This window comes from Miniopterus natalensis, chromosome 10, assembly GCF_054644295.1.
Source record: "Miniopterus natalensis isolate mMinNat1 chromosome 10, mMinNat1.hap1, whole genome shotgun sequence".
Lineage (NCBI taxonomy): Eukaryota > Metazoa > Chordata > Mammalia > Chiroptera > Miniopteridae > Miniopterus > Miniopterus natalensis.
This window is the reverse complement of record NC_142090.1, coordinates 3,109,394-3,126,065: the sequence shown is the minus strand read 5'-3', so window position 1 is coordinate 3,126,065 and position 16,672 is coordinate 3,109,394. Positions and strand designations below refer to the sequence as shown.

The 16,672-nt window shown below is 56.3% G+C and overlaps 1 protein-coding gene across 4 annotated transcripts in view; it reads left to right on the top strand.

Moving 5' to 3' along the window:
* AGAP3 (ArfGAP with GTPase domain, ankyrin repeat and PH domain 3) overlaps positions 1 to 16,459 on the top strand; it is a 52,349-nt gene extending 35,890 nt beyond the window's left edge. For 2 of the 4 annotated variants that reach the window (XM_016196967.2, XM_087820925.1), the window contains exons 10-18: positions 908 to 1,012; positions 6,857 to 7,025; positions 10,714 to 10,833; positions 12,449 to 12,586; positions 14,290 to 14,444; positions 14,529 to 14,619; positions 14,809 to 15,031; positions 15,706 to 15,961; positions 16,130 to 16,459. In XM_016196967.2, the coding sequence (XP_016052453.2) occupies positions 908 to 1,012; positions 6,857 to 7,025; positions 10,714 to 10,833; positions 12,449 to 12,586; positions 14,290 to 14,444; positions 14,529 to 14,619; positions 14,809 to 15,031; positions 15,706 to 15,961; positions 16,130 to 16,336 (1,464 nt within the window). In that variant the 3' untranslated portion in view covers positions 16,337 to 16,459. Of the gene's footprint in view, positions 1 to 907; positions 1,013 to 6,856; positions 7,026 to 10,713; positions 10,876 to 12,448; positions 12,587 to 14,289; positions 14,445 to 14,528; positions 14,620 to 14,808; positions 15,032 to 15,705; positions 15,962 to 16,129 lie in introns of all 4 variants that reach the window. The other 2 variants (XM_087820930.1, XM_087820926.1) reach the window with 2 other exon arrangements.
* The last annotated feature ends 213 nt before the right edge of the window (positions 16,460 to 16,672 follow it).

The following is a 16,672-nucleotide window of genomic DNA, read 5'->3' as shown; positions in this document are numbered from 1 at the left end:
CTACTTTCCTATCTTAGGGCAGCACCCTCCCTTCCTAAAGGAGAAGCCATTACAGTGTCTGTCTGTCTCTCTCCCTCTCCCCCTCTTTGACACCCATTGGGATGGACTCAGGGTACTTCCCCACCCTCCCAGCCAGTGCTGATTCTGATTTATTCCCGATTGGCCCCTGGTTTGTGGCTCCGTGTGGCTGTCCCCCTGTAGACTTTTGTCCAGGCATCTGCAGAGAGCAGGCCTCTTCTCAGCCCTCCTGTTTGATGATGCTTCTCCTGGGTCATCTGCCACCTGTGTACATTCATAGCCGTCCTTGTCCTCTCCCCACCCCAGCTCCTGGCTTCACGCACTCTCTCACGCAGTCTGTTGTTCCAGGGGAGAGCCAGAGGTGGGTGAGGGCCTCTTGTCTTAAGGGGTTGTCATTAGAGGAAGGCAGCAAAGGCTTTCTCTTAGTGTGGTCGCGTTTCCTCTTCCCACTTTCAGCCAGTCTTGGCTGGCTTCTCCCTAACCCATCCGCCAGACGTTTCCTGAGTGTCTACTGTGTCCAGGCATTGTCCCGGGGCTGACTGTATCAACGAACAAAACACACAGCAGTCCTTGCTCTCATGAGCTCGTCCATCCTCATGCCCGTCTGACCTCATGCTTGGACAGAGCGTCTTACCTGCTTACGTGGGAAATCGGGTTGCTGGGTTGGGGGTCCTCGCACTGCCTACCTTGGGGGAGTTGGGCATTCTGGGGATAGTTAGGGGATTTTCTTTCCTAATCTGGGGCCACCACAGGGGGTAAGAGGCCAAGGCCCACCTGAGGTCTTTGTGCCCTTGGAGAGGCCTGGGCAGGAGGGAAAGGAGGAAAGACATCCCCCTGGAGAGAGGGCCTGCAGGCTGGCGCCTGTCTCTGATCCAGCCTCTGTCCTCAGGGCATCCTACTGAAGCGGAGCGGCAAGTCCCTGAACAAGGAGTGGAAGAAGAAATACGTGACGCTCTGTGACAACGGGCTGCTGACCTACCACCCCAGCCTGCACGTGAGTCCAGCGGGACTGGAACAGTGGAGGGGCTGACTCTGGGACTTTAGTGAGGTCAGGTGGACTCTTGCTTGAGTTGAGAAAGGACTTCACTCTGGTGGGTTGTGAACTGCACAGACCCTAAGACCCAGGCCCAGGCTGAACACTTACACTAAGCTGAGTTGTGCCTGAGCCTGTTGGAGAGAACTCTCCCCCAGGGATTGTCACCCAGGCTGGGCTGGTGTGGGCAGTCAGGTTCTGCATCCGCCCATTCTAGTTGTCTGAAGAGCTGATTGGGCCCATTTACACAGAATTGCTCAAGTTGGGGGTGCCAACATTGCCAGCCAGGTGTCTTCAGGGAGCCACACCAGTGGGGGTGCCCTGGGCCTGGGATGCTAGAGAGCTAGAGGGCAGTGAAGCCAGGGCTGTGGAGAATGGTGAGGGGACTTGGACAGGTCCTCTTGGGAGGAGAGTGGGGTGGTATCATTTGTGGGTAGAAAGGTCTGGAGGGTGCATGGCCTGTGGCTAGGGTGGGGGGGTTTGCAATGATTGTAGATTGTGGCTCCCCCACCCTTCCTTCTTCCCCCTCCCCTCACTGCGTGGCTCCAGCACACAGCTGTCACCAGAATCCATCTCTGTCACCACCCCACTGTGGGGCTAATGAGTTCTCCTGTGAAGCCCCTCAAGCACAGCACGTGGGCCAGCCCCACCCCCGGCCCAGACGCCCAGGGCCTGCCTCAGAGGGTCCCTTGCCTGCCTTTGACTCTGCACAAGGCATCAGGGAGGCCCCAGCCGAGGGGTGCTGGTAGCTGGTGGTGACCGGGTCCTGAGAGCACCATCCAGACAGCCCTGCTGAGAACACGTGGAAGAGGGAGAAGCAGCGAGGATCCCTTTCCAGTCCAGCCAGAGCCCAGCCTGGCATGTATTTGATTTCTCGGGCACTGGCCTTTCCCCTTGGCCTGGGGGACGGTACTAGTTAGACTTGTTTGCTCTGGACTCCTTTATTCCATAGGGTGGGAGCTGGTGCTGGGATCCCTCGCAGTTGGAGGAGGGGCCACACTCAGGTGACCTTGGATATTCAGTATGAAGGCTCCCCAGCACTGCCTCTCCCACTCTGGCCTCCTCCTCACGCTTAGACCTGGTCCCACTGCTGAGTAAGTGACACCATGAGAGGCAGCAGGGTTACCAGGAAAAGCACTGACACCCAGGCACAGGGGTCTCAGAAAGTCAAGGGGCAGCTGCGGGTGCAGAGTCTCTGGCTGAGAGGGGCCCAGGGGCTACCATGCCCATGCCCATGCCGGGGCTGAGCCCACAGGGGCGCCTCTTAGCTCCCTCCACCCCAGGCAGGATGTGCATGCTCTTGGCTTAGGTATTGTCTTGCCTACTGAGCTGGAAACTAGATTTTCTGAAGCATCCAGTTTCCCCCACTTTCGTACAGGGGTGGGGTGGGGACCGTTAGTCTTTCCCCTTTGCGTTGTTCTTACCTGTTCCTTCTGCTTTGTGCTGCCCTAGCTGGGTCCTGTGCTTGTCCCCAGGCCCCGGATTGTGGAGGAAGCACAGGGAGAGGGGAGGGGGTCTTAGAACAGGAAGGAGAGGGTTGGGTGTGGTGCGGTGTTGGGTTTGGGTTTGGGCTGGGAAGGGAGGGGAGCGCTGCTTCTATGCTGAGGCTCAGCTGGGTTTGTTGGATCATCAAAGTCACGGGCCGGCCCGGCTGGGCGTGGCTCCGTGGTTGAGCATGGCTCAGTGGTTGAGCATAGGCCTAGGGTCCAGATCGTGGTTCAGTTCCCGGTCAGGGCACATGCCCGAGTTGTGGGCTCGATCCCCAGTCAGGGGCCTGCAGGAAGCAGCTGATCAATGATTCTCTCATCATCGCTGTTTCTATCTCTCTCTCCCTCTCCCTTCCACTCTCTGAAATCAATAAAGATATATTTAAAAAAAAAAAAAAAGTCACTGGGCCAGTGGCTGAGCTAAGACTTGGACCCATGACTGACTGAGCACTACCCAGATTTTTTTGCACATGCCAAGAGCACCTCCTTTCAGAGCTGGTTGAGAAAGTCGCCGGAAAGTTAACATCAGGACAAGTGTTGCCCAGTCTTACTGTCACACAGGAGGTTGGCCAGGCTGGGTGTCTGAGCTCCTCCGAGCCCCTTCCAGCAGCATGCTTGTTGAACTGTGTGTAGCTTAGTGTGTGCAGGGGCCTGGGACAGGATCGCAGGGGCTCTCAGGCCAGTCCTTGCTTTCTTGCAAGGTGAGCCTGAGGCAGGTGCCTGTGCTGGCCCAGCATGTCAGGTCCCACCCCAGCCAGGCCCACTCTTGCTCTCCCGGCTGCAGGACTAGGTTGAGTGGGCAGCTCCTTTGAGAGCCTGGGGTCCCCATCTGTCAGCTCTTCACCGGCTGCCCTTTGGCTCTGGGGTCAAAGCGCATGTTCTTCCTCCACACTGGATGCCAGGAGGAACTGGCACATGCAGGTGGTGACATCCTGCCCTGTAGGTGCTTTTTCTCATTCAGGAGACAAATCAGATTTAGAACTGTAGTAACGGCTGTGTGAAGGCCAAGCCAAGGGCCCCACGTGTGGCTAAAAGAACGGGATCTGAGTTTGCTCCTAGCAGAGGCTGCTTCCCTTGGACCACCCCTCCTTCTTGATTTCCTTCCTTGATTGCCGCTAGACTCGTGTTCCTGGCTTACCTGCCTCCACCTCCCCCTTACCATCTTTCCCAACCTGAGCAAGCTTCTTAGTTGCCAACAGTAAGCAGGCACCCTGCCTCCCTGTGAGCCGCCATGCTAGAGCGCACGCAGAAAAAGGACCCGTGGGAACTCCAGCCCTGCTTGCAGAACTCTGGGCCCAGCCAGCTGCCCTCAGGACAGCTCTTACCTGAGCCCCTAGGCCAGTCAGGCTTGAGGGGCTGGATGGGTGTGCAGAGGAAGGGCTGGTGGGCAAGCCTCCGGCCTCGCGTCCGATCCTTGCCTGGCCCAAGAGAGCCCGCCACAGCCTCCCCCATTTTGCAACCAGCGGAGCCATTCACACAATCACCTTCTGTTAATTCTATCTGCAACATCAATTAAATTGTTTGTAGAAACTAATTGAATGTGGCTTAATCACACATCTTAATAGCTTTCCACGCTCTGAACTCGTTGTTAATTCCAGTAATAAAACGAGATGAGAACGCTGGCTGGGTAATTAGCGAGGAGGCTGGGGAAGAAATTGCTGTTTGATGGTGGGTAATAAAGGCAGCCGTGGTGACCGCTCTCCTGAGCAGCCGCCACCGCCTCGCTCCCCGTTCTGCTGACGGAGGGAAACGCTGACGCTCTCCCCTGACGTTCTGTCCCTGCTGCTGCTCCTTGAGGTCCTCGCCACTCACCTCGGGGCCGGGCTCCATCTCCTAGCGGCACGGCTCTGGAGCTGGCCTGGCACAGGGCACAGAGCAGAGAGCCCCTGCCCGCAAGGTCAGAGATGCCAACAGGGCCAGTCTTCGCCTCCTGCCAGGGTCCAGGTCCTTGGCCCCAGAGTCCTCCGTGCAGCTTCTGGCATAGGGTCAGCATCTCCCGCCATGTCCTAGCCTGGGCATCCCAGGCTGTCATGGGGCCTGAAAATTGTTGCAGCTGCTGTGACCTCCTTGTGAACTAGAGCGGCCCAAGCCCCTCCCCAAGGAAAGGGCCTGCAGCTGTGGCTTCGGCCCAGCCCACTGCTGACAGTTGTCTGGAGCAGTGGATCCAAGATGTGGTTATGTGCAGGGACCTGGGATGAGTACGCACAGGGACTCGAGATCAGTATGTGCAGAAGCCGAGTCAGTGGGATGCTGGGCTAGGAGTAGGGAGGGCCAAGACAGTGAAGTCACACACTGGGCGCTGTGCTGAAGCAGGACCAGTGGGCCAGCAGTGACTGGGTAGGATGGGCTGACTGCTGGAGAAGACAGAGAGTGGGCAAAGGGATTCCTGGGTTCCTTTCCTTCCCAGCCACTGTGGTGAGGCTCAGTGCTGGGGACAGAGGTCTGGCAGCACTCAGCAGTCCGGTTCCAGGGTGTCAAAGGGTGTTCCCATGGGCTAAGACTGCTCAGTGATGTCTCAGTGACACCATTCAGTGGTTCTGAGACATGAAGCAGTATGTGCCTGAGACCAGGCACTGGGCACCATCCCTCAAAGAGGACTTGGTGGTGGCAGGAGGGCCCAATGCTAGGGAAGGGAGCCCCTCCTTTGACACGCACTTCTGGAGGCTGCTTCCTCCTGGCTGGCCAGGCCCCTCCTGTCCTTCTGAAGGGCCATCTGCCTCTGAGGGTGTCAGAGCTGCTTGGAGAATAAAAGATAACCCCAGGCCCAGCCAGGCCTCCCCAGGGTCCTCCTACTGGTCCCCATCCTGGAGTGACATCCAGCCCAATGACAGAAAGGCAGGAGGAAGACTGATGTTGGGTGCTGTTTCCTTGTTCTCGCTCCTGTTCCTAACTGGTGACTCCCATGTTCTCTTGGCTCCTTGGGGCCAGGTGACCCCTTTCCACTTGATGTCCTCTCTCTTGGTCATCCCAGAGTGATGGCAGCCCCTGCTTCCCAGAGGCAGCACCTCTGTCTGCTTTTTAAAGCAGAGGGCACTGTCGCTCATCCCTGAAGCTGAAAGATGAGAAGGTCAGAGAATGCCTTGGTGACATGAAGTCTGGTGCTCCAAAGTGGGTACAGACAGGAGCTCTAAGCCTGCGAAGACTGCATCTGAGATGGCACTATGCTGCTCACGGATGCTTTCTGGGTGCAAAATGTCCCAGAGGTGCTCCTGAGGGAAGAGGATTGATTCCGAGTCTAATCACTGGGATTCTGTGCACCTGGCTTCTGCTCTCAGGGACACCCAGTGGGGAGGCCTGTGGGGGGAGACAGGAGTCTGCCATCTGGAGGAGAGACCAGAGTAGTGGGAAAAGCTGGGCCCAGGGGCAGGGCTGTGCTCTGCAGCCCCTTATGGCCAGTCCCCAGTGGAGCGCCCAGGCAGAGGGGGCAACAGGCAGGGATGGTGGGGTCAAAGCACCAAGCAGCTCCCGCTCTGGGTCCCCCAGGTGCTGACTGGAAGGCAGAGTGGAAGGAAGTTGCCTTCAGTGCACAGCCTTGGGATCAGAAAAGCCTGGGCTTAAATCTGGCTCTACTGCCTTCTGTTTGTGTGACTTTGGGGCGGATTAACCTTTATAAGCCTCAGTTTCCTCATCTGTAGAGTGGGTGGTGTGAAGGTTACATGAGGGGATGTGTGTAATATAGATACACAGCTACGGTACAGTGACTACCTGGCCCCCGAGTGGGAAGGGATGTGATGATAATGGCATTACTGCTGGTGGACAGGATCCCACTGGTACCTGTGACACTATGGGCCTGTCTCGTAATTCCTAAGAACAGCACAAAGAAGCAAAGGCTTCAACAGATACTGTTGTTAGGCGCTGTTCTAAGGACTGGGCCCTGTTCTAGCTGTACAGGTTCTCCGTGCCTCAGGTGGTGGGTGAGCTTCTGAGAACAGGGCTGAAGTTCTTGGTGACCGGCCCCCCCAAAGCCTGAGAACCCAGCTGTCTGCATCCCATGGAGTCTTAGTTCCTCTCGACCACATGGGCCCTCTCCCCCTAAATTGCATCTAGGTCCAGCACTTGGCCTCCTTTGCTTTGCCTCCTGAGCCATCTTCCCTAAAGGAGGCCTGAGCCCCAGCTCCTGGCTCCAGACCCTTCTCTCTCCCCTGACTCTTTCCTGCTCCTGGCTGAGTCCCCCGAGCTGCACGTGGTCAGCGTGTAGGTGTCAGTATCGTCCAGATTTGGGGATATTCTGTGGTACTCACAATCCTGCTCTTTAAACGTGAGCTTTCCCTCCCTACACCACCTAACTAATCATCTGTCTTACCCACCTGGCCCTTAGGATTACATGCAGAACATCCACGGCAAGGAGATTGACCTGCTGCGAACAACAGTGAAAGTGCCAGGGAAGCGCCTGCCCCGAGCCACGCCAGCCACAGCCCCAGGCACCAGCCCCCGGGCCAACGGGCTGGCCTTGGATCGGAGTAACACACAGCTGGGCGGGGGCACAGGTGAGGTGGCTGCTGAGGTTGGGGGTATGAGGCATGTGGAGAGCATTGCCTCCTTTTCTGGAAGAGTGGGGAGTTCTGTGACGGTCCCTGGGGAAGGCATTCAGGGGCTTTGCTCTTTAGCTGAGTCCTGTAGACTCCAAATGTGGTTGCCACCCCACATGGTGCTTCAGGGGCAGCTCAGCCAAAGGCACTGGTCAGAATGCTGCCCCTGTGGAGTTGGAGGTGGCAGCTGATGTGGTCCCGCAGATGATGTAGAGGTCAGAATGGGGCCAGACAGCCTCATGCTGACTGGTGGCTTCAGTGGTCCCAGGATCACCTCTCAAGGCAGGTGATGGTGGGGCCAGGACCTTGGGTATGCGTGGGCAGCATCTCAGCCCAGCTTGCTATATGGGGATGGAGGGGGCTAGAAGGGGACAGAACTTTTGCCTGGGGCACACCTGGCAGATGTCTTCAGTGTGCTGTGAGAGGTGGGTCTTTGCTCAGAAAGGATCGAGTGCAGAGAGAAGAAGCTGGAGGCCCAGCAGACTGTGCTATGTGGCCAACAGCCTGGAAAGAAGAGCTAGAGCCTGAGAGAGTCTGAGCTTGAGGCAGGGCAGTGCTTCCTTGGCCAATTCCCTTTCTAGGTGATACTGTGGGTTTAGGTAAAGATGCTGTGTTCCTCCCTAGGCCTCTCTGGCTCTAAGCCACATTTCTCTTTGGAGGGTTGTCCCTCCCATGCCCAGTCCTCTCACTCCAGATCTGCTTTGGCTCTGGACTTTTCCTCTCAAGGCCTCATATCCCTGGTGGTGTTCTAGATGATTGGATCTCGTTTTCCCTTGGCCCAGAAGTAGCTGCTCAATACACTGACCTGCCCTCCTAGGTGCTGCCACTGGGTCCCTGCCCCAGGGTTAGCTCTTAGGATGGGTGTGCTGCCTTTCCCACAGATGCAGGGTGTTTCTGCTTGTCACAGTAGGCATTCAGTGGACAGGGGGCTAGAATGCCTAGAATGGATGGGACAGACCCTGAAGAACTGCTCCACTCAAAATGTTGATAGGCCCTGCACTGAGAAACTCGGGGATTAAGGACGGTAGGTGGGACGATGGCGTCCTGAGTGTGCTCCTCGTTTGAGGCAAGGGCTCTGAGCACTGGGCACCTGCCCTGGGGCTTGTGTTCAGCTCAGAGGCACTGGGAGAGGTGGGGGGGGGGGCACCGACATCCGCCAACTGAGGTGAGCCAGGTGCAGGAAGTCTATGTCAGGCCCCATTTCCCAACTCTGTGAAGTTGAGATCATCATTCCCATTTTATGGATGAGGAAACAAGGGCTCAGAGAGGTTAAGTAACTTGTCTCTAAAATCCCATAGTAAGTGGTTTGAACCTGTGCTCCTGCCTTGAAAAACTGTATTCTGTCCTCTCCCACCCTGAGCTGAGAAAAAAAGCCCTTGAGTTGTGTGGAGGGAGCCCTAGTGGACGAGGGAAGGAAGGAAGCTAAGGCAAGAAAGACAACCACCCATCATGGTGGGGTGCCTCCTGCGTGGGGCGTGGGGCGGGGCGTGCATTAGGGAAGGGTCTGGCTCAATGGCAAAGATGGGAGGCCATGTGCAGCCCCCAGTACTGTGCCTGGAGGGTGGGTCAGGGCTGCTGGGAAACCCCTGGCATGTAGAGAAGGGGCTAGAGGTCAGCCAGGGCCCCGAGAGCTCTCCTAGAGCTGCTTGGGGACAGTGAGTGTCAGCCTCTGGTCTGGCTCAGGGTTTCCCAAGTCATACTAGAGAAGGAAATATAAATGCCCCAAAGGGGAACCTTTCCTTGAAGGCAGGTAGCAAGAGAAGCTGGGCTGTTAACCCAAAGGGAGGGAAACATTAAGACCCTCTGTCCAGTCACATTCCTGGGCCCTGATAACTTCACATGGGGAGCAGAAGTGACGCATCGAGGAGGGAGGCGCAGCATCACACTAACCCGCATCATTACCAACGCCTACAGACCTTCACCAGCATCCCCAGAACACATGGACCAGCATTTACCCAGGCCCGAGTCCCCTCTCTGCACGCTGACACCGACCTCATGCACACTCACACATGTCTCCCGCTCACCGGGCGATGTTAACATCTCATTATCTTTGTTACTGTAATTACATTATCCGCTGCTTTATGCAGAATTATCCTCCGAGGACTAATTGATGGCTCCATGTTTAATTCATTAATCATTAGCATCAAATTCGACAATTACAGTGCACACTGATTGTGGGATTGCAGGCGTAATGAGGGGAGAATTAACAAAGAAAAGGGAGAGTACTTTTTCCTCCCTGGGGTTCTGGGTTAGGGGCTTGGGGAGGAAGGTGGGCCTGTGATCTTTGGGTGGGGCTAGCAAGGAGGGAATAAGATTTGGAACCCAGGAGGGGATGGAAGCAGGAGGGGTGAGAAGCAAGGTGTCTGAAAAGTTAGGAACTGAACTGCTCCCCTGGAAGGTTTCCTGACCCTGAGAAAGGCTGATTGCAGGGACCTGAAGCCAGAGCAGGAGGGGAGCAAGATTCTGAAGAGGAAGGTCAGTTTGTTGCCTTGGGGGGACTGGAAACAGGATAGACTGGCTGCAGCCTCAGCACCACATGTGTATTAATAAGCACCTACTGTGTGCCTGGTCCTGCCTTGGGTGTTATGACAAATACAAGAGAAACACAAAACTTGCCCTCCTTTCAATATCATACTGTCTCCAGAGGATTAGGGATGTCTGGCCTGTTCCTTTTCCTTCTAGTGGCTTCAGCTCAGAGCTTCCCATCTCTAGGCTTCCAGAAACTCAACCCGTGTGTTCACAGGGCTGGTTTGAGGTCTTGTGTTTGCTGCTTGCTCTCTCCAGCTTTATCCAGCTTGCAGGCCCATCTCTGCTTCCTTACTAACCTCCAACGTCTAGCTAGGTCCTCTGCTTCTGGTCAGACACCTCAAGTGTAGCCTACTCACCCTGAGACCTTCCACGGCCATTGCCTTCTGGCCTCTATCCCAACCTGTCTTAAGTGGACTGAGGTGAGGGGACAACAGTGTAGGCCCTTTAAGTGTTACGGGCTCTGAGGTCCCGTGGCTGTTCGCACAGTCTCTCCACTAGTGACTCAGTGTCTGGGGAGAAGGCAGGGAATTCTAAGGGCACTCATGGCCCTGCCTGCCCGGCCTTGGCACTTCTGGAGCCTTGAGTTCCCCTTGGCTCTGCTTTTCTTCCCTGATGGGAAACGAAAGATTAATTTTCTCCAGCCCAACAGGATAATTACTAATACTAATTAGACATAATTACTTGAATTTGATACACTTATTTCTCGTCAGAATGGCAGCAAAGCTGAGGCAAAGCAAATGGCATATGTGGACTAGAATGTAAGGTGCAGGGCCCTGACCAGGAGAGAGGGGGCTGGGGATAATGGCCAGATGAGGGGCTCTGCAGTGATGGGGGTGTCAGTACCACTCCCCCACACTTTTGGGTCCCAGGGAGGGGACAGAGGTGTGCACTTTCTTGTGCATGGAGAGAGGAGGGGTGTGAAGTTGGACTGGCTGCTTTCTAAGGCATGGAGGGCTCTGGTTCTCCAATAAGCCTGGCCCTGTACCCATGACCCTCTAATTTCTGCTCACCCTCCTGTTGGAATTTCTCAAGCTGTGCCCACAACCCTGTTTCCAGGAAAGCATATGTGCACCCCTCCCCTGACCTCCCCTCCCAGTCTGACCCTTCCCCCCCTCAGGTGCCCCCCACTTGGCCAGCAGTCCAGCCTGGGCTGGCCCGCGCCCTGAGGGGCTGTACCAGCGTTCCTGCTCAGTTTCCAGCGCGGACCAGTGGAGTGAGGCCGCTGCCCTGCCCCCAGGTATGCAGGACCCGGCCAAGGGACAGGAAAGCAGCATGCAGTGTTTTTGGCTTGGGTGACTGTAATTGGATGGTGCCCAGGCAAGGGGGAGGAGCCCTCACGGGCTGTCGCAGGGGCTCTAACCCTTCTCCAGCCTTCCTATGAGCTTCCTACCCCCAGGTAGAGACCTTCCCTCTACAGCTTCTCTGCCGGCTGGCCTAGCGGCTGTCCCCAGGCGGCGCTGGTGGCAGCTCCACATCCCCATCAGCCCCCTGCGCAGCCAGCTCATCAGCCTCACTGCGGGGGGGACAAGGAAGCAGGGCTGAGTAGGGAGGTCGTAGGCTGGGGGCTTTAAATACGTTCTGAAGGCGGCAACTCGCCTGCAGGGAGAGGGGGTCCCTGTAGACAGGATCCAGGGAGTTGTTCGGAAAGGTGGTGTCCCCACCCCTGCCCTCTCCTCAGACAGGTTGAGGCCCAATCCTACCTAAAACCACCGGCTTCTTTCCCTTCTCATCTCTCTTTCCTTGGCTCTTCATTTTTTCCCCTCTGTCCATTTTTATACCTTGCTTGCATCTCAACACACACACACTCCCTCCCTCCCTCTCTCTCTCTCTCTCTCTCCCCCCCCCCTCCTTCCCTCCCTCTGCCCTTTCTCTCCTTACTCTCACCTGTATCCTAACCCTTTGGGCACAGATCCTGGGAGCAGTTCTGAAGGCTAAAAGGAAAATGGGTACAGCTCTGCCCTCCTTTCCTAAGTGAAGGTGTAAGGAGGAGGAGACCCCAGGGTACCAGGAGGTGGGTGACAACCCAGGCAAACTTTCTTTCCCACTGCCCCCCACACTGGGCAGTTGTGCCCCTGCCCATTAACCCTACTTGCCTCCCAAAGGCCTTTCATAGGGTTTCCCAGCCCAGGCTACCTATCCAGAAGTGCTGTGCCCCCAGCCTGAGCTCTGACCCAGGAAGGCACTGGGTGCTCACAGCACAGGGAATCTGTCCAGCTCCTGACCTAAGTTCAAGCCCCCTGGGGGAGTGAGTGTGCAGGGCCTGAGAAGGAAAGCTAGGGCCCTTCCTGGGTCACTGTCCCCAAGGCCTGTTCTGGCCTTGATGGGGCCCCTCTGTTGAGTCTGGAAGGAGGAAGGCAGGGTGGGAGGGAGCATGTCTGCCTCTAATGAAGTTTGACATTTAGTGGTGAGCGCCGGGCGGGGTGTGGGAGACGGGAGCTTGATTAGCGCGCTCTAATTGACAGTAATTAGGCAGCTCCCTGATTGTTTCTAATTCTGCTATTAATTGTGAGGAGCGGGGAGTGTGATTGAGGATAAATTTGGTGCGGAGCTTCTGGGGCTTCAGCTCCCTGTGAGTTCCCTGGGCCGCCTTCCACCCCTCCAGGCTGCAGAAGCCAGCATTTCCACCTCGCTTTTATTCTGCTCTGCCTGACTTTCCTACACTCTCCTGTCCCCAACCTTCTCCACTGAGGCTGGCAAGGCTTTGGGACTGGGACTGGGACTGGCTGGGCAGGTGCTCTCCCAGGGTGGTCCAGCTATACTTCAGGGTGGCTCTCCTAGGGGCACTAGGCAGGACTTATGCTCTGCCCCCACCCTCCCCTCTGCCCACACTTCTCCAACTCTCCCCTCCCCAGCCAGTGGCCCAGCTGAGGTGCTCAGTTCCAGCCCCAAGCTGGAGCCTCCCCCATCTCCCCACTCCAACCGGAAGAAGCACCGGAGGAAAAAGAGCACCGGGACCCCCCGACCAGATGGCCCCAGCAGTGCTGCCGAAGGTTAGGGGGACCCAGAGGGAAACCGGGGCATAGGAGGTGGGCAGTGGTACTTGGGGATAGTACCCTAAAAGTATTAGGTGAAGCACTTTCAATAATTGCCAGTAAAAGTAATTCCACAGCTTCTTTGGTAATGTAGACCTGATGTCTTAGAAGAGCTCTTTCTTTTGCCTAACTTAAACCCTTTCTGTGAAAGTGTGGAGCTTGCTTCTCTTATTCTTATAGAAGGTAAAAGACCACAGGTGGCTACTCCAATAGCTCTTCCAAGACTTGCGGAAAAGGAGGACCTATGTTTTCTGTGTCTCTTGTATCACCCATTGAGTTTAATGAATGCTGGGCACATATTAGGTGCTTAATACGTGTGTACAGATGGGCTGAGTCTCTCCTCAGTCAGCTGCCAGCTCAGGGATTCCAGCTCCTCATTTTCCCGTAGGCCCTCTCACATAATCCTCTGTCCATTGTAGCGCCTCTTCTCTGGTTTTCCCTAAAGTATCTTCAGATTGTTCCTCTGTTCAGTGGTTGGAGCCTCTCTCTGACATTGACACCTTGTTTGTCATTTCTGTTCTGATTGTCAAAATTAGGTGCGTGGGTAGGTGGGCGGAGACTACCTCCATGGGAAAGAGGCACTTTTCCCAGCCACCCTGTGACATGGTGATGCTTAGTGTTGGTGGCACCTGGTCACCTGTCCCAGGGAACTGAGCCCCAAATGATGGCAATGATGTAATTCAAAGGCTGTGTTGAAAGCAAGGTGAGGTGGAATTGTGAGTGTAGGAAGAGAAAAGGTGCCAGTTTTCTTTTTCTAGGAAGGCCGTTCCGTTAGGGGTGCCCTTAGAGCAGGAGTCCAGCAGGACTTCCAGGGGATGTTAGTGTCATTGAGGTGAGAGGCTGCCCTGGACAGAACACGTGATTCAGGCCTTTGCCATGGGCTCAGCCTTGGGCCTCCAACAGGTACCTGAGCTGTCTCTCCAGCGCCCTTGAGACATTTACACTGCTTGTTAGGAACTGTTCACCCATGGGGCAGTGACCATTGGGAATGAGATTCATGGGGCTGTCTTCTGGGGGAGCAGAACTTGGAACAGCTGGACCATGTTGCTTGGGGTCACAGTCCAATCACTGCAGATGTCCTCAGGTCCCTATCTACTCACACATTCTAGTTTGTGGAGAAAACCTCTCCTCTCCCCATCCACTTGCCCTTCCTGCCTGTCTATGCCAGGATAGTGGGGGAGGGGCCCAGCTCCCAGGAGCCCCACGCTGACGCCGTCAGGAATATTGGGTTTAATGAGCTGCAAAATGAGGCGGCTGCAGCTGACATGTACGGATGGTGCCCACACCCGCCTCCCCCACCCTCTCCCAGCATTGCCTCCTAGCACCCCAGCACATTCTTCTCCACATACTCAGCTCTTCTTGCTCCAGGAAGCACCCTGATTTCTAGACCCATTGCTGGCAGTGCCAGCAATGCTGAAACTTTGTGCCCCCATCTCTTTTAACCCAGGCTCCACAGGTGGTTGGGAATGGAGAGTTGAGGCTCTACACTACTATTGCAAGTTTACTCCCTCCCACCTTGCAAGTTACCCTGGAGAGTGTGGTCCTGAAGGCTGGGGTGAGGGAAGGATGGGTGCCAGGAAGGCAGAGGGTGAGTGGAGTTGGCAGTGACATGTCTCTGGGTACGCCTGCTATGATGGTGGTAAATGCTCCATCCCCCACAGAGGCGGAGGAGTCCTTTGAATTTGTGGTGGTGTCCCTCACCGGGCAGACGTGGCACTTTGAGGCCTCGACAGCAGAGGAGCGGGAGCTGTGGGTACAAAGCGTGCAGGCCCAGATCCTCGCCAGCCTGCAGGGCTGCCGCAGCGCCAAGGACAAGGTTGGCATGGAGGCCCAAGTGGGGTGGGACCCAAAGGTGGCTTCATGACTGACCAGCCAAGCCTTGTCTCTCCCACTGTGGCAGACTCGACTAGGGAACCAGAATACAGCTCTGGCTGTGCAGGCTGTCCGAACCGTTCGAGGCAACAGCTTCTGTATCGACTGTGACGCCCCTAGTAAGTGGCAGGGCCGGGTTTGACAGATCTAGGCTTGGGGGTGGCTTAGAGAAAGTTCCACAAGCTTCATAGAGAAAGCTTGACAAGAGGTTTCCAGTAGGTCCAGGAGGAGGGCAGGGAGGAGGAGGGCTCTGCTGGTGGTCTCACTGGTTGCCTGTGGGCTTCACTGTGCTGCTTCTCCTTACCTAGATCCGGACTGGGCCAGCCTGAACCTGGGAGCCCTGATGTGTATTGAGTGCTCAGGGACCCACCGACATCTCGGGGCTCATTTGTCCCGGGTCCGTTCTCTTGACCTTGATGACTGGCCACCAGAGCTGCTAGCTGTCATGACTGCCATGGGCAATGCCCTGGCCAATAGCGTCTGGGAGGGGGCCCTGGATGGCTATGCAAAGCCAGGGCCTGACGCCTGCAGGTGAGTGGATGGGACCTGGAACCTGGCCAGGAAGGGAGGGGACATCAGTGTTCCTGTATGGGGAAGATTGGGGATGGTGCCAAGTGGCTGCAACAGTGATAGAAGGGTTAATACTGGCCGTTGCTGTGCTTGGCAGTTGCCCCTTGAGGTTCCCTTCTCCCCTCCCTGCCTGTCACTCAGGCGCCTCACAACAACAGGCCCTTTCTGAGTCGTTATCAGCAGGTCAGGGGGCCAGCAGGAGGCGCATGCGCAGGGCCCTATCTGTTCTGTGGTGTGAAGGCCCTAGCCTGAGCTTTGAGATGGGGAGAATGGGTGGTAGATAGGGTAGTGGTGGGCCCCCAGCACAGTCTCCCATCCCCTTTGTTCTAGTAGGGCCAGATAAGCTGCCACACGAGCCTGCCTGGAATCTTCCTGCCCTTCCGGCCCCCTACATCCCTGCCGCCCCTAAGGGCCTCCCTTCAGTGTTCCTTCCTTTCAGCTTCTTACCCACCCTTTGCATTGCCTGCTACCCCTCTATGCCCTCGATCTCCTCGATCTCTTAGATTTCTCTTTTCTCTGCCCTGACACTTTCTCCCACTGTTTCCTTATTCTCCTTTATGGTGTTTATGTCATTTCCTGACTACCCTCTGGCCCCACTCTTCCTCGCTCATGCCTCGATGGACCTGTGCTTTTAGAGAGGAGAAGGAGCGCTGGATACGAGCCAAGTACGAACAGAAGCTCTTTCTGGCCCCACTGCCGAGCTCGGATGTGCCACTGGGGCAGCAGCTGCTCCGGGCCGTGGTGGAGGACGACCTACGGTTGTTGGTGATGCTTCTGGCACACGGGTCCAAGGAGGAGGTGAACGAGACCTACGGGGATGGGGATGGGCGGACGGCTCTGCATCTCTCCAGTGCCATGGCCAACGTCGTCTTCACACAGCTGCTAATCTGGGTGAGTCCTGGGTTCCCTCCTTGCTTTCCCAGCTCCACCCTTGTAGGCTCTTCTGACCTGCCCTGACATCCTTTTTACCCCAGCCCTTTGAAAGCCTCCTTTTCCTCCCCAAGAACCTATCTTCCCTGCCACCTCATGCCAACTGTGAAAATATGCTTTCTTCTGCAGTACGGGGTGGACGTTAGGAGCCGGGACGCCCGGGGCCTGACTCCACTGGCCTATGCTCGCCGGGCTGGCAGCCAGGAGTGTGCAGACATTTTGATCCAGCATGGCTGCCCTGGGGAGGGCTGTGGCTTAACACCTACCCCCAACAGAGAGCCTGCCAATGGCACCAACGCCTCTGCTGAGTTGCACCGAAGTCCTAGCCTCCTATAAGGCCCAGAAAGAGGGCAGAGGGGCCAGAAGGACTCTATACCCTGGAGGCCCTCCTCCCTACAGGCACTGGGGGAAACAAAGACACAGAGACTGAGAAGTGGGGACACGCAGAAAGGAAGGAGAGGAAAACAGGAAGAGTCTAAGAAAGACGTCTGGGATTTGAGCTGCCACAGAGAGGGAGTGGAGGTATTTAGCCTTCTGCCCTATCGTGCCATTGAGAAGGGACAGGACCCTTTGGAGGTACCTGTGAGGAGAGGGGAGCAGGACCTCTCCCTCCTCCAGATTCCTACCCTCTAGTGCCAGCCCCCTGTGAACTATCCCAAAGTGGAGCCTAGA